The 14236-nt window shown below is 45.0% G+C and overlaps 1 protein-coding gene across 3 annotated transcripts in view; it reads left to right on the forward strand.

Moving 5' to 3' along the window:
• LOC125727459 (serine/threonine-protein kinase Nek11-like) overlaps window positions 1-14236 on the forward strand; it is a 40126-nt gene that overhangs the window by 20952 nt on the left and 4938 nt on the right. Inside the window, exons 7-15 of one of the 3 annotated variants that reach the window (XM_049004164.1) lie at window positions 575-724; window positions 1484-1562; window positions 2242-2300; window positions 2982-3089; window positions 3402-3495; window positions 4333-4441; window positions 9304-9410; window positions 11910-11973; window positions 12529-12616. In XM_049004164.1, coding sequence (XP_048860121.1) covers window positions 575-724; window positions 1484-1562; window positions 2242-2300; window positions 2982-3089; window positions 3402-3495; window positions 4333-4441; window positions 9304-9410; window positions 11910-11973; window positions 12529-12616 — 858 coding nt within the window. The remainder of the gene's footprint in view (window positions 1-574; window positions 725-1483; window positions 1563-2241; window positions 2301-2981; window positions 3090-3401; window positions 3496-4332; window positions 4442-9303; window positions 9411-11909; window positions 11974-12528; window positions 12617-14236) is intronic. The other 2 variants (XM_049004166.1, XM_049004167.1) reach the window with 2 other exon arrangements.

A 14236-nucleotide genomic window follows, 5' to 3' on the forward strand; every position in this document is an offset into this window, starting at 1 on the left:
ACATCCAAGACCCCTACGGCTGCCCAATGGACAGTATTGCTGTCTGACTTCCCGTGTCTCATTCCAAACGGCTCCAGTAGCTCGTGCCGCCAGCCTCACTTGTCTGATACCGTATCCTCGCTCTTTGTCTTTGTCAAGGTTACCTGTATGGAGATATTTTTAGCACCATGGTGCAGAAAATCTGTATTGTGACAGTGTGCATGAGTCGAGTGGCCAGATTGGAGCACCTCTCCATATCTCTGATGGTCTGAGGATCCTTTGATTCATTGCAAAAGCCTCAGATAAGCCTGTCGTACTTATCGGAATAATCTTTTACTCAGTTCTAATTATATGACTTATATTTACGGAAGTTCTTTGTTCAAGGGTTTGGTAACTGGATAAAATGCATATCCTCTACAAATATTTTTGGGAATGGTCAAACACGAGAATTTATGGGTAATCCATTTCAGAGAGTGTGTTTAAAATATTGACATACAGGGAGGGTGTTTGAGACCCCAGAACTTTTGAAATGACCGTCTGGCCTGTGTGAGATTTGCCCTATGACATGGGCGCCTCCTGATGATGTCGTATTCAGGTCCCTGGGTTGCCTCCTGTATGAGATGTGCAGCCTGGAGCGAGCCTTTAAGGGCCACAGCTTTCTGTCTGTGGTGATGAAGATCTTGGAGGGTCCTGTCCCACCCCTCCCCCAGAGCTACTCCAAAGAGCTCGGTACCATTCTGGAGGGGTAAGTTTCAACCCCCCACACACTAGGAGTTACCTGTCATGTCTTCTGTGTGATAGCATGAAAGGCAGACTAAAGGCAGTTTGGCTGCGACACAATGTATATAGCATACAGACAGGGACAAGAGCTTCACTTACCATCAGGCTGAGTGTTAGATTCCCTGTTATAAGCGATTTTGAAGGGGGTGTGATTGTTGGTGCCAGATACAGTAGTTCCAACAACTTAAAAACCGCCACCCTCTGGGATCTTCACACAGTGCTGTGTGCAGAGTTCATCGAGAACGATGCAGTAAACAAAAAACATGCAGTCAACCGCAGACACCTTGCTAATGAGAGAGGTCAGTGGGGATTGGCCAGTCTCGTTAAAGCTAACAGGAAAACTATATAAGTGTGATAATAACAGCTGCAAGGTGGTGTGCCAAATGACGTCCCTGAGCCGGACGTGTGTCTACCCTCGCAGCAGTTCTGATGGCAAAAGTGGGTCGCCATTCGTTTTTATTTTTATTTGATTTATATTTACATAAACATATGTCAAACAGATCAGCACAACATACTGCTGAAATTTCAATTAATTAAATAAATCCAAATTACTCCAGCAGTATATTTGTGTGGAAAGAGTCGAATTCCAGCATGGATGATCTGGTTTTGAAAGAAAAATCTGGAACATATACTGTAGTGTTAGGAGGCTTTCCGTATCCATGGCAACGCTGGTACCATAGCGAGTAGTGAACATGATGGGACTGCCTCCCCTGTGTCTGCCCAGGATGCTCAGCAAGGACCCGGCGGTGAGGCCGTCTGCAGCTGACCTTCTGAAGATGAGCTTCATCGAGGAGAACATGCAGGTGGGCTCTGGTCAACCATGTTGTAGTCAAGCATCAGTAGTTTGAGTTTATCGCCATCTGCAAGTCCAGTTCCTTAATTTGCAGATCCACTCCTGCCACATATGGAACAGACAGCGTAGGATCAGACTCTAAAAGTGTTTGTGCCATTGAAAAGCCTGGTTCTGGCCACATGGAGCAGATACATATCCATCAGCAATACATACACCTTCCTAGGACATGTGAGCATGGGCCTGTTTCACAAAGCAGGATTTCTTGTTTAGCTGGATAACTTGTTGGATTTATGGTAGCCTGGGCTAAATGTAGAGAACAAAGAAAAAGTCCATCCAGTTCAGACTACCTTAAATCCAACACGTTATCCTGCTAAACAATAAATCCTAGTTCATGGAATACCCCCGCTGCTTACTTCATGGAATACCCCCGTTCCTTCCGTCCAGAGTGCCCTCATGCCTTTCTGTGCAAGTCTCTCGTGTCCTGGGGTTCATCCTTAACTGTACAAACTGTTATCTCTACTTCACTCCACTGTGAGCGTCACCATGTACTGACGCCATCTACTGGTCTATAAAGAAGGACCCTAACAGAGCATAAGCAGCAGGAACAAGGTAGTCTGTGATGCCGGAGGAGATGTAAACAAACACTTGTCCTTGGATGCGGGTGTTGCGTGTTTCTCTCCTCTCTGCAGAGTATAAGACTCAAGATCTACAGCAAGGCGCAGAAATGCGAGAGACACGCTGGCGTCATGTGAGTACCCCTCCCCCGCACCTTCAGCTGGTGCATCATGTGACAAGAGGAAGCTGGCTGTCAGCAGGGACTAAAAGTAACCGACGGCAGGCCATATGCCACGGCTGCGTGTGGCAAAAGGGCTGACCAGGAGGCCCCGGTGCGCACCGCCTCTTAATTAACATGCTGCTCACTCTGCATGACCCTGCAGCCAGGCTCCAGTCCTCCTCAGCCCTAACGCGCCGCATGGCCGGCATGCAAATCACAGTGTGGCTGGGGACGAATCAAAATAGCACAAATCGGATTATCGCAAGTTGGTTTGCCTGTGGAGTGATGTCCCTCTGAAAGAATGCATTTTCTGCTCTTTTCATATTTGTATGATTGTGTGTATAACACACGTTTGGGCAGTAATCACATTCAGTATTAGAAAGGTGTCTTGAATATTATGTCTTGAATATTATTATTATTGTTATTATTATTATTATTATTAGTTTTTCTTCACTGGTATGTAACAGTCTTCATGACTGTACCTTCTGTCTGTGTGTTGCCAGTTTATTTTTAGGTTTATTTAACATTGTTTGTAGCCATAGAGTTCAATGGCATCTCCTACATACGACAGTAACGTTTGAGTCTCAACCCCCCAAATCCTGTGGTGGCTCCCTGTCTTGTCTGATGCTCCTCCACCCCATCTCACCCCCCTAGGCAGAAGACAGTTCCTTTGGGGCACTCAGACGTACAGAAGATGACCCCCCGTGAGAGGATGAGGCTGAAGAAGCTACAAGATGCTGATGAGGAGGCCAACAGGCTTAAGTATGTGGGGATATGCCAAGGGACGGGGGGGGATGACATCAATGGCGATGAAACACACTCACCGCAGCAGGACTGGGCAGTTAGAATCAGTGTGGCCACAGGCTGTGCTTTTATCTGGGAGCTCCCAGCATGCTGAGCTCAGAGTGTGACATGAAGAGCGCCACCTTGTGGGCTCCAGGTCTTACTTAATTTTGTTCCTCATATCGGGCGCCCATTAAACTCCGCTGCAGAGCTCTGCTGGACAGACAGAGAGAGTACAGGTCACACCCTGTCCGTAAAATAAATGTTCATCAGCATCTTCTGACACAACAGACATCTGGCAGAGGAGAAGTACGAGGAAAACTGTCGACGCATGCAGGAACTGCGGTGTCTGCATTTCCAGAAAGTCAGCGTGGATGTACTGAATGTAAGATTATTATCATTAGTTTTTGAATATATGCTTACTCAACTTTTGGATATAAACTTAATATGTCCTATTTACCCTAGTTCAGTATTAACTATACTCTCAGATGCTCCACAGGCGCATTCTCTAACTGAGTACTAACTGTACTCCCAGATGCTCCACAGGAGCATTCTCTAACTGAGTACTAACTGTACTCCCAGATGCTCCACAGGAGCATTCTCTAACTGAGTACTAACTGTACTCCCAGATGCTCCACAGGCGCATTCTCTAACTGAGTACTAACTGTACTCCCAGATGCTCCACAGGAGCATTCTCTAACTGAGTACTAACTGTACTCCCAGATGCTCCACAGGAGCATTCTCTAACTGAGTACTAACTGTACTCCCAGATGCTCCACAGGCGCATTCTCTAACTGAGTACTAACTGTACTCCCAGATGCTCCACAGGAGCATTCTCTAACTGAGTACTAACTGTACTCCCAAGTGCTCCACAGGAGCATTCTCTAACTGAGTACTAACTGTACTCCCAGATGCTCCACAGGAGCATTCTCTAACTGAGTACTAACTACACTCCCAAGTGCTCCACAGGAGCATTCACTAACTGAGTACTAACTACACTCCCAAGTGCTCCACAGGAGCATTCTCTAACTGAGTACTAACTACACTCCCAAGTGCTCCACAGGAACATTCCTTAGCCAAGTATTAAATACATCTCCATTTGCTTTTTGTGATTTACATGCCCTCCACAAAGCACATTTCCTGGACCTGGGCATATGTCAGTGTCTTTGTGTGTGGGTTTTGGCCCACACTCCCCTGACTGATTCCAGCTGTAATTTTTCAGGAAAGTACAGAGGCAACTGGCTCCCATATCACTGGGTCACTGGGACAACTAGATGTGATGGGTGACCAAGATCCAGGCGCTCTAAGGCTTTCACAACTGGAAGGCGATGGTGAGATGTGAGAGGTGTGCCTAGAGAGGGATGGAGAACTGGGGCGGGAACATCGATACTTGGAGTCCAATGCCAGCGTGATTTCCAGGTGCTCTCCTGAAAATATCTATTTAATTGTTGAAATGACAGATGTAATGATAAAATGTAAATTTCTAGGATACCTTCATAGAGTAATGTAATGGGTGCAAACGTTTTTTTTAGTGACGCCATGCACACAATGATAGCACTTGGCAATATAAAGGCACTTGCATTTTGCATGACAACTGGGAAGCGAGGGTGTAAAATGGTGGCAGACAAGTCCCATAATGCACTGGGGCCCAGGTCTTACTTGATTTTGTTCCTTATATCGGGCGCCCAGTAAACTCAGACAGAGAGTACAGGTCATGCCCTCGCTATAAAATAATTGTTCATCAGCATCTTCTGACACAACAGACATCTGGCAGAGGAGAAGCATGAGGAAAACTGGTTGAATGGGTTCAGTGACGGCATGTTGGCGTGGGCGCCGGTTGTGGGAGATGATGGTATCACACTGTGGCTGTAGTTTACAGTGGATCACAGCACACGCTGGCTGTTTAAGATGTACTTGAAACCTTCCCATTGTCGCAGTCATGTGCTGAGAGTTAGTCACACCCAGGCTGATGAGAAACCAAAATATACCTTCAAAGGTCACCTTCAAAAAGGGTGTTTGATGCCACCAAGGCTGCCAGGTTATTTAGAGATCAAACTTCCTCTTAAAAATGATGAATAAGTTCAAACTTCTTGGCTGGACACTAAGAGCTTAATGATACTAACATGTTATCCTTAATGATACTAACATGTTATCCTTAATGATACTAACATATTATCCATTATGATACTAACATGTTATCCTTAATGACACTAACATGTTATCCTTAATGATACTAACATGTTATCCTTAATGATATTAACATCTCATCCTGCTGTTATTTTGGAATAAAAATATCACACATAATTTAATGAAATTGCAATTTCAAAAACAATATAAACTCTGTGCTCCAATCAAAGCCGGCTACTATATCAAAAAGCATCCCTACGCCATCCCTATGTCATCCCTATGCCATCCCTAAGGCATACCTACGCCATCCCTACGTTGTCCCTACATCGTCCCTACGCCATCCCTACCTCATCCATATACCATCCCTAAGGCGTCCCTACGTCATCCCTACGCCATCCCTACGCCATCCCTACGTCATCCCTACGCCATCCCTACATCATCCCTACGCCATCCCTAAGGCATCCCTAAGACATCCCTAAGGCATCCCTACGCCATCCCTAAGGCATCCCTACGCCATCCCTATGGCATCCCTACGCCATCCCTACGGCATCCCTAAGGCATCCCTACGACATCCCTACGCCATCCCTACATCATCCCTAAGGCATCCCTAAGACATCCTAAGGCATCCCTACGCCATCCCTAAGGCATCCCTACGCCATCCCTATGACATCCCTACGCCATCCCTAAAGCATCCCTACGACATCCCTACATCATCCCTACGCCATCCCTAAGACATCCATAAGGCATCTCTACGCCATCCATAAGGCATCCTTACGACATCCCTACGACATCCCTAAAGCATCCCTACGCCATCCCTACGACATCCCTAAGGCATCCCTACGACATCCCTACATCATCCCTACGCCATCCCTAAGACATCCATAAGGCATCTCTACGCCATCCCTAAGGCATCCTTACGACATCCCTACGACATCCCTAAAGCATCCCTACGCCATCCATACGGCATCCCTAAGGCATCCCTAAGACATCCATAAGGCATCTCTACGCCATCCCTAAGGCATCCTTACGGCATCCCTACGGCATCCCTACGACATCCCTACATCATCCCTACGCCATCCCTAAGACATCCATAAGGCATCTCTACGCCATCCCTAAGGCATCCTTACGACATCCCTACGCCATCCATAAGGCATCCCTATGGCATGAATCCTTTAAAGCCAAACCCTAACCCTAAAGCATTCCTAAAGACCCGTTGCGGGCTGTATGGTATGCAAGGTGCCTTTTCTCTGAAAACTACAGCCTATATTTCCCACTGGATGTAGCTACAGTTCAGAAACTGCTATATATAGTCAAAAAGGAAAAATATAGGCACTAATACTAATGCTAATGTTTAAATGACACTTTAATGTGTCCAATGAACGCATACTTCCCATAGAAATCAGTTTCACTATTAGGGCTGCAGCTGATCTGCATATTCAAACCCGATTGCCTGTGTTATTATAATAAATCACGCATCAACTTAATGCTTTTTTTATGGATAACTTGATGTACGGGATGTTGACTGGAAGGCAAATCAGCAAAGTTTTCAGTTTGGGCGTTAATGCCATTTCTGTCGGCGCTGTAACCCTATTGTTTTGCCTGCTGCTGAGAGCGATGGCATCGAAAACTCTGTTCTGGAAACTTCCCTCCAATCACAGTCAGAGCAGCTAAATGATTATTGATTGTCTTTTTGGGCCTGTAATCTTGTTACCACATTATACACCTACAACACACCCACTGAGTCCATCTGCCCTTATCGCCTTGTGGCAAAATAATTGTAAGAAAATCTGCCTTTCTTATGGGCAGATGAATTGATTAATGGTGTGTTTTTGTTCTACATAACTGCATGCTTCATTAGTGTGGCAGTGTGGTGACTGGGCACTACATGAATGCCTGAGAAGTGATACGTCTGTGCACGGATGCTTAAATGACTATGTTTATTTGCAGGTGAATTCTGCAAATGCTTATGGTGGTAAGCAGTCCGTGTTTTCCGGTTAGCCTTCAGCATGTTGAGCTGAATGCATGGTGTTGGACGTTTTATATTTGTTTATATATTTTTTTAATTTACAAAACTGCTTCATTGTAAATATGCATTCAGCCTTTCTTCACTTAAGACCCATGATTAAGAATGACGGCATTAATTAACCAACACAGCCATCACTTTCCCATTTCCCGCGGCCATCTGCAAAACATTTTTCTCATTCATGAATTGATTTACTTCACATTTTAAATCAATTACAAACTGCATGTTCTGCACCCTTCTGCAGCGATGCTCAGTGCTCCCTGCTCCCCACTGCCAGATGAGCATCTCTGCTCCTCTCCCGAGCCAAAAGAAAAACACGCTGAATTATTCACTTCTGCCGCTATGCCTTGAATCCTTTAAAGCCAAACATGTGACTTCCACACAAAATGACCGGCAAGTGACCCGGGTTAAGCTCTGTATTCATGACTGTGACATCACGGCCTCATCTTTAACTCTTGCGCCACCTGCATGACAGTTGGGAAAGTACAACAGGAGTGGGTAGTTTACTTATTCAGATCATTTTTCTTATTCAGTTCTGCTGGAGTTTGCCCTAGTGCTCAGTCAGCCTGAACAATGATCCTCCTCTTTTTATCTAAACTGACTGCCTTTCGCTCTCCATTACGACCGATGTTGACGGCATTGTTATGCTCTCTCTCACTTCTCAACCTGAAGGTGCACCACTCATCCTCTGTGATGGATCACTTTGCATTTCTTCAGCGTTCATTATATTTAACGAGTCTGTGCACACTTCATCATTTTAACTAGGTCTTTTTATAAATCTTTTTCTTTCCTCTGTTCTGCACCACCTGGTTTGGTGTACTCCAGCCAATTTATTATGGATGCCAGTGTCTCTGTCAGTTAGGTGCATTACAGAGAGTATTGGCACCGAAGCTTATCATCCTGAATTCTGCCTAGACTACCCACCCCACCATTACAAGTATCAACCATTACACCCTTGACCTACCATGCACACACATGCACACACAGACACGTTTGGATTCATGTCTAGGAATTGTCCAGGAACGACACTCTTAGACTTAAATCTTAAAGTCATAAAGATTTAAACTTCAGGCTATTTTAGTTTTTTGATTGCAGTCACAGATTCTTATAAAATTCAAGGTTTATATTGTGGGGACCTGAACAATGTCCCCACAGGCTAAAAAGTAACAGGTTTTACTTCATGGCTGGAACATTTGTGAGGACTTCTTGTAAATACCACCCCCCCCCCCCCCCACCACACACACAGACACAGATCACCATCCTGGCTGCTGGTCATGGAGCCCCAGGCACAGACTGACCTTAACAAAGACCCACCCTGATACGGATGACTGGACATGCAGACACATCCCACAGACTTTTCCTGAGTGTTTAATTGCCTTTCAGTGGCTCACATGGACCCTCCCCTGAAGACCACCCTCGCAAGCTGGGCTTTTTTCAGATGCTACTGTATCAGCATTTTTAAAAAATTCAGTGACTAATATGCCGATCCCTCTTGCTCGCCTGGAGGGGGGGGCACACTCTCAAGGCCACAGGTTGGTATTGATACCGTTTAACACCTGCGCTCTCTTCACACTGATTTTGCTGACACTAGAAGCACATGCTAACGTTCAGTGTGAAAACGTGGATTAGCCACAGCGCTGCATCCTCGTAGGTGGAGCCCCGCTACTCTCTCTGGGAAGCTAAACCAACAGACGCTTCCTGCGCCATCGTGGCCTTGACAGCTCATTCATTACGTCCGCACAAAGCGAAACAGCTGATCATATTTCCTCACATCAGCTGCACATCCTGTCCACACCAATTTCCCCTGTAATTGTATCCAGCAGAAACAGCTAGAATGGATGGCGGCAATATGGCTGACCCCATCAAATGCAGCTTGCAGTGAAACTCAGAGGACATGGCTTAGCTTTGATTTCTCACTGGCGTTTCTCATCATCGCCTCTGACGTTTCTAATTGACGGAAGGGACAGCTCCCCTCCCCCCACCCATCTCATGAAGCTGCATTTATAGGAATACCGATTAGCCTGTTAACATTTTTTTTTCTAGAGATTCCAGTGGACCCCCAAAAAGCCGAGGCCCACTATAATGAGGACGGGTTTGAATCTTGCTCCGAAGAGGATGACGAGGCTGATGAAGAACTTACAATTGGGCAGGTATGAGAACAGGATGGACTGATATGATGCCCCTAGACTGACCACAACGTTTCAATGTCTAATCATGGACTTGCTTTATTTATCATAGAAGTTGCTTGTTTTGTTAAATGAGTTAAATGTTTAGAAGAGAGTCATTTAGTCACCTTGAATCATGGACCCTGAGGGATTTCAGTGGTTGGTGTGGACATAATGAGTATCGGCTCTTAATGTCTTCATAAGGTGTGGCTGCATTTAGATCCTGTAATGTCCATCCTCAGGGTCCGAAGAGAGCCTGAGTAGATGTCCGAATATCAGAAGGGGGATATCGGCTGAGGACATATTTCCAAGATTCATTGGGACACAAATTGTGTGCTCAGAAAATGCAAAATTATACTTAGAAAGAGAATTAAAATGGCTGGAAAACTTTTCCCATGAAGAGATCTGCCAGTCTGTCCCTTAGCATGAGGGATCCATGCCTTGTCTGCTTTTGCTGGGGAGCATTTGTTTGCTTCACTGAAAAAGCATTTCAGGTGATGGGGGGGTTGGTTGGCCATCTCTCTTTCAAGTCACCCGATTATTTGTCTACAGTATCACAAAGGCCTTGCAAGAAGGAGATATTAAAAGTGAAATATAACAACAGTTTACAAAGAAAACTCCTGAAAGCCAAAAATAATGGAAGCTCTAGCTCTCTGACAGGGGGATTTGCCAGTGATTCCTGCCTGTTTGGAGTGGGGAACATCTATAACCTTCAGGGGCCTGCATCTCCAGCAAACTGGCCACGTGTACAGACACTGAGGGTGGACAACAAGGAGATCAGCTCAGCTTTAAGCTCGCCGAAATTTCCTGTCACTTGGTTGCCTCACAGACCCATATAAACAGCAAAGATGAGATAAGTCAAGAGAGAACCTTGGCAATCACCCAGGGGCCCTACAAGAATAAACAGCAGGGTTGCAGTACTATGTGCTCAGGCTTTGAATTACTGCTGCCCTCAAAGAAAAAAAATGTAATAATAAATAAATAACCACAGAGTGTCCAATGCATTGCAGGTGGTACAGGTCAGCTGGAAACAGGCCGCTAAACATGGAAATGTGTGTTCTGTCAGGGCTGAAGCTGGTACCCTCCACGCTTTCAACTCTCACAACTTCCTGCACACAAATAATGCCTTCGGGTTCACATTGAGGCAGATTGGGGTAGGGGGGGGGAGATGAAGGGGTGTGATTCACTTGGCACCAGCCTGCTTGTTCCTCACACATGCCCTTCCATCTTGATAAGAATAGTAATACTTACTACAAGTACATAGGAATAGGGATGTTAATACTCGCCCAGTCAGAGGATTCACACTAGCGACCTTCTGGGCATAGACAATTAACCTGCTCAGCACTCCATGCAGTGTATCTGACAGGCTCCAGTAAGGATTGTACTCACAGCCCCTGCGTTACAAGACTGATGCTCAAACCACTAAAGGGCACTTCTCCACTGCACCATGTACGGTACTTTCGATACTTCCCCTTTTCCATTGTCTTCCAGACGAGAACCAGTACCAAAAGTGCCCAACCGTCTGGGGTACGTCTTGGTGCTTTGGGGTGGGATTTGCTTTGTCGACTGGTTCAGTACCAGCCTGCCGCTGAAACACAAAATAAACGCTGCCTTGAAAACAGATGTGAAATAATGGTAAACAAAGAAAAAAAAATGTGGTTTGTAAGAATAGATACATCAAAAAGATCCAGATGGCATGACAAGAAATTAAAAAGTATTTTGCTGAATACACTAATACTAATAATAATTTAATATACTAGTGATTTGATTTTGTTATAAATATAGCGATGTTATTTAGTTGTAAGAAATATTGTGGTATTTATTAAACAAAATAGGAGTTCATAAATTTCCCATAAACCTGTTTTTGAGTGTTTTAAAAAGCAAGGATGAAAATGATTGTGAGGAATGTACGCAGCGCTCATGCAAAAGCAGCAGAGGTAAAATTTTAAACAGATTTTTAAACATATTAGAATCTATAAAAGGAATAATAATTAAAATTGCAAAGTTCGCTGTTTTTTTTCAATGACAGAGTAACAGAGTAAAAATATTTTTTCGAAACGCTACCCACTGCACTTTAATGTCCGAATTAAAAGTAAGAAAAAGCCTGATCTTAATACAAGAACTGGATGTGCATAGCATGCGATGTTGGTATTAATATTGCACATCGCCAAGCCGTATAATATACTGCCGGCATTTTTTTTAATTCAGTACAAAATACCCGCCTCTAGCCGCGATGTCATTTGGCGCCGGTACCAGTTTTTACGGCAGTAGAAAACACCTTGAAGTATCATAGTTTTGGTACCTTCTCGAAGTACCAAAAGTTTGGTGCCTGGTGTGGTGGAAAAACGGCCTGAGTTATGGAGCGTTTGTTTTCTGGGCTTGATGCCTTCACTGAGGTACCTCAGCCAAATAATCAGGGCGTATCTGGCCTCCACTGTAATGACCCACTGAGTGGCCAAGCTGAGCTGTGTTCCTGTGTTCCAGCAGGATAGTGACCTGGAGGCCATGGTGAGCTATATGAAGAACATTCTAGGAGACCCCAGCACCGGTGAGTTACCATCACACTACATATTTACTGTTTAGTACAGAACTGCACACTATATCTGGGGGAACTTGAAGATACGGTCTGTAAAGTGCCACCTCCATGCTCTCAGTGTTTTTAGTTATGCATCACATGACACAAGAGGAGAGCATAGATTAAGCGACTCCCCCAGCAGAAGGGGGAGTCGCACTTAAGGCAATGAATTATTCATATCGAGGCTGCAGCTTCAAGTGGTAACAGTGTCTTTGAGGAAGGTGTTTTACTTGGACTGTTTCAGTACTAGCTGCATGTTGTCCACCTCCACCTTACACTCCTCCAGTGCACTGCCTTTGGCTTGCTTAACCCCCCCCCCCTCCTCCAGTGCACTGCCGTAGGCATGCTGCACCCTCCCCCCTCTAGTGCACTGCCTTAGGTACACTTCACCCTTCATATTACAGCCTCTCATCAGTGAGGATCTTACTGGCTCATAAAGCCACCACAGTTTAGTTTGACACTATAACCATTCCACGTCTTGGTGACGAATGTAAAGTTATTGTAATGTGTTGTGTTACGTTTGTGCAGAGGTTCCAGAGAGAGGGTGTCCGAGTCCCCGTGCGCCAACCACGCAGGACTGCACCATGGCAGAGACACGCATGCAGCGCATCAGGGAGTGAGTCGGATGCTGGGATGCTGACTTGAACTCAAACTGCAATTTGCTACAATTTTTGCAAAAATGTGAAACTCTAGATCTCAATGACCATTCGACTATAACTGTTCAAATTAATAGAGTACAGAAATTTGGCTGAAAAAAAATATTTTGTAATCTTGTAATTCTTCCTAAAATCTTAAAGAAAAAAATTATGAAATAAAAAAAATGCAGTTCCTGAGTTTCAGCTACTGAAAATCAGAGCAAAATGCAAGTTCTGTGTCCTGTCTGCCTCGTGTGCTCATTGATACACCCTGCTGCCGTGTGCATGAATTTACAAGGAAAATGGGAAACTGAAAGTCAATTGGCCCTGTCCCATCCCTTTAAGACATTGGCCTACTATCATGTGCATACATTTCCAAGGGAAATGAGTAACTGAAAACTGATTAACACAGCTGAGCGCCTTTAAGACATTGGCCTGCTGTTCTATGAATACATTTACAGGGATGTTGGAAGCTGATAGCTGATTGGCACAGCCCAGCCCCTTTAGGTCACTACCCTGCCTAGTCAGTATGGATATTTATCATCATGGCTGCATTCACTCTACCTTCACTGAGAGTTATGGCTCAGCACACATCAGAAGCGAATACTCCCTGTCAGTCACTCCTGTTCTGCTTGTGGTCAGCCCCTATTGCAAGACTAGTGCTATGCTGCCACTCCTGTCATCTCTTCATGGTGAATCATAAAAACATCACTTCTGGCCCTGCACTTTGAGATACACAGTCAACTCCCTGCGGGAAGATCCACTTGCTACCCTGCTGCATTGATCTAGGTCTGATTTTGTCAGCCACAACTGAGCCGAAGGCAGTGGTATCATCATAGTGGAGGAAGTGGTCTGTTACTGGGCCATCAACATACAGACCCAGTTTGACAATCCCAACAGAATCTTTGATGAAGAGATAAATCCTGGGTTAGTATGTTTGAGTGGGATGTTTTGAAAAGAGAGATGACCTGAAATGATGGAAGAGTAGAAGTTAAGGCCATCTGAGTTATGACCCAGTTAGGTGTTGTGGGTGCAGATGATAGGTTTTTGTCTTTCTTTGAGCTGGAATATTCTGGAAAGTTTTTCTATCGTCACACATCTGAGTACAGGGTCTTAACCTGGCATCTTGCACATGTAGGTTTCTTTCACTCAATCCTCTTTACTGGTAACAACGATGACCTTTTACCAACAAGTCTGTGATGCGATGACCTGTGGCACTAAAGCCCTGCCCTGTCCGTCAAGGGAGGAGGTGTCTGCTGTATCAGGAAGGGTCGTGATGACAGCAAGGGGACTGTTATTTCTGAGCACTTAAGAAGCCAGCCGATGGGGCACTGGGGTAAATTACACAATTCCCGATTAGCTCTCCTAAATCCTAAGGCATGACAGCCTTCAGGTCAATGATCCTGATTACAGCAGGGGGCAACAGCTCCTGTTTCCATTCCCATAATGCTCCTCTGGAGAGTCCGCGATGCCCTTGGGAAGGCAGCAAGATTACCAAACATTCTACACCTGCACTGTTGTGGTAACAATAACTTTAGCCATAATTCTGCCCGAGTGTGAATGACGTAGTTTGTACTGCACTTTAGATCAAGGTTGATTGT

The sequence above is a fragment of the Brienomyrus brachyistius genome, unplaced genomic scaffold, assembly GCF_023856365.1.
Source record: "Brienomyrus brachyistius isolate T26 unplaced genomic scaffold, BBRACH_0.4 scaffold98, whole genome shotgun sequence".
Lineage (NCBI taxonomy): Eukaryota > Metazoa > Chordata > Actinopteri > Osteoglossiformes > Mormyridae > Brienomyrus > Brienomyrus brachyistius.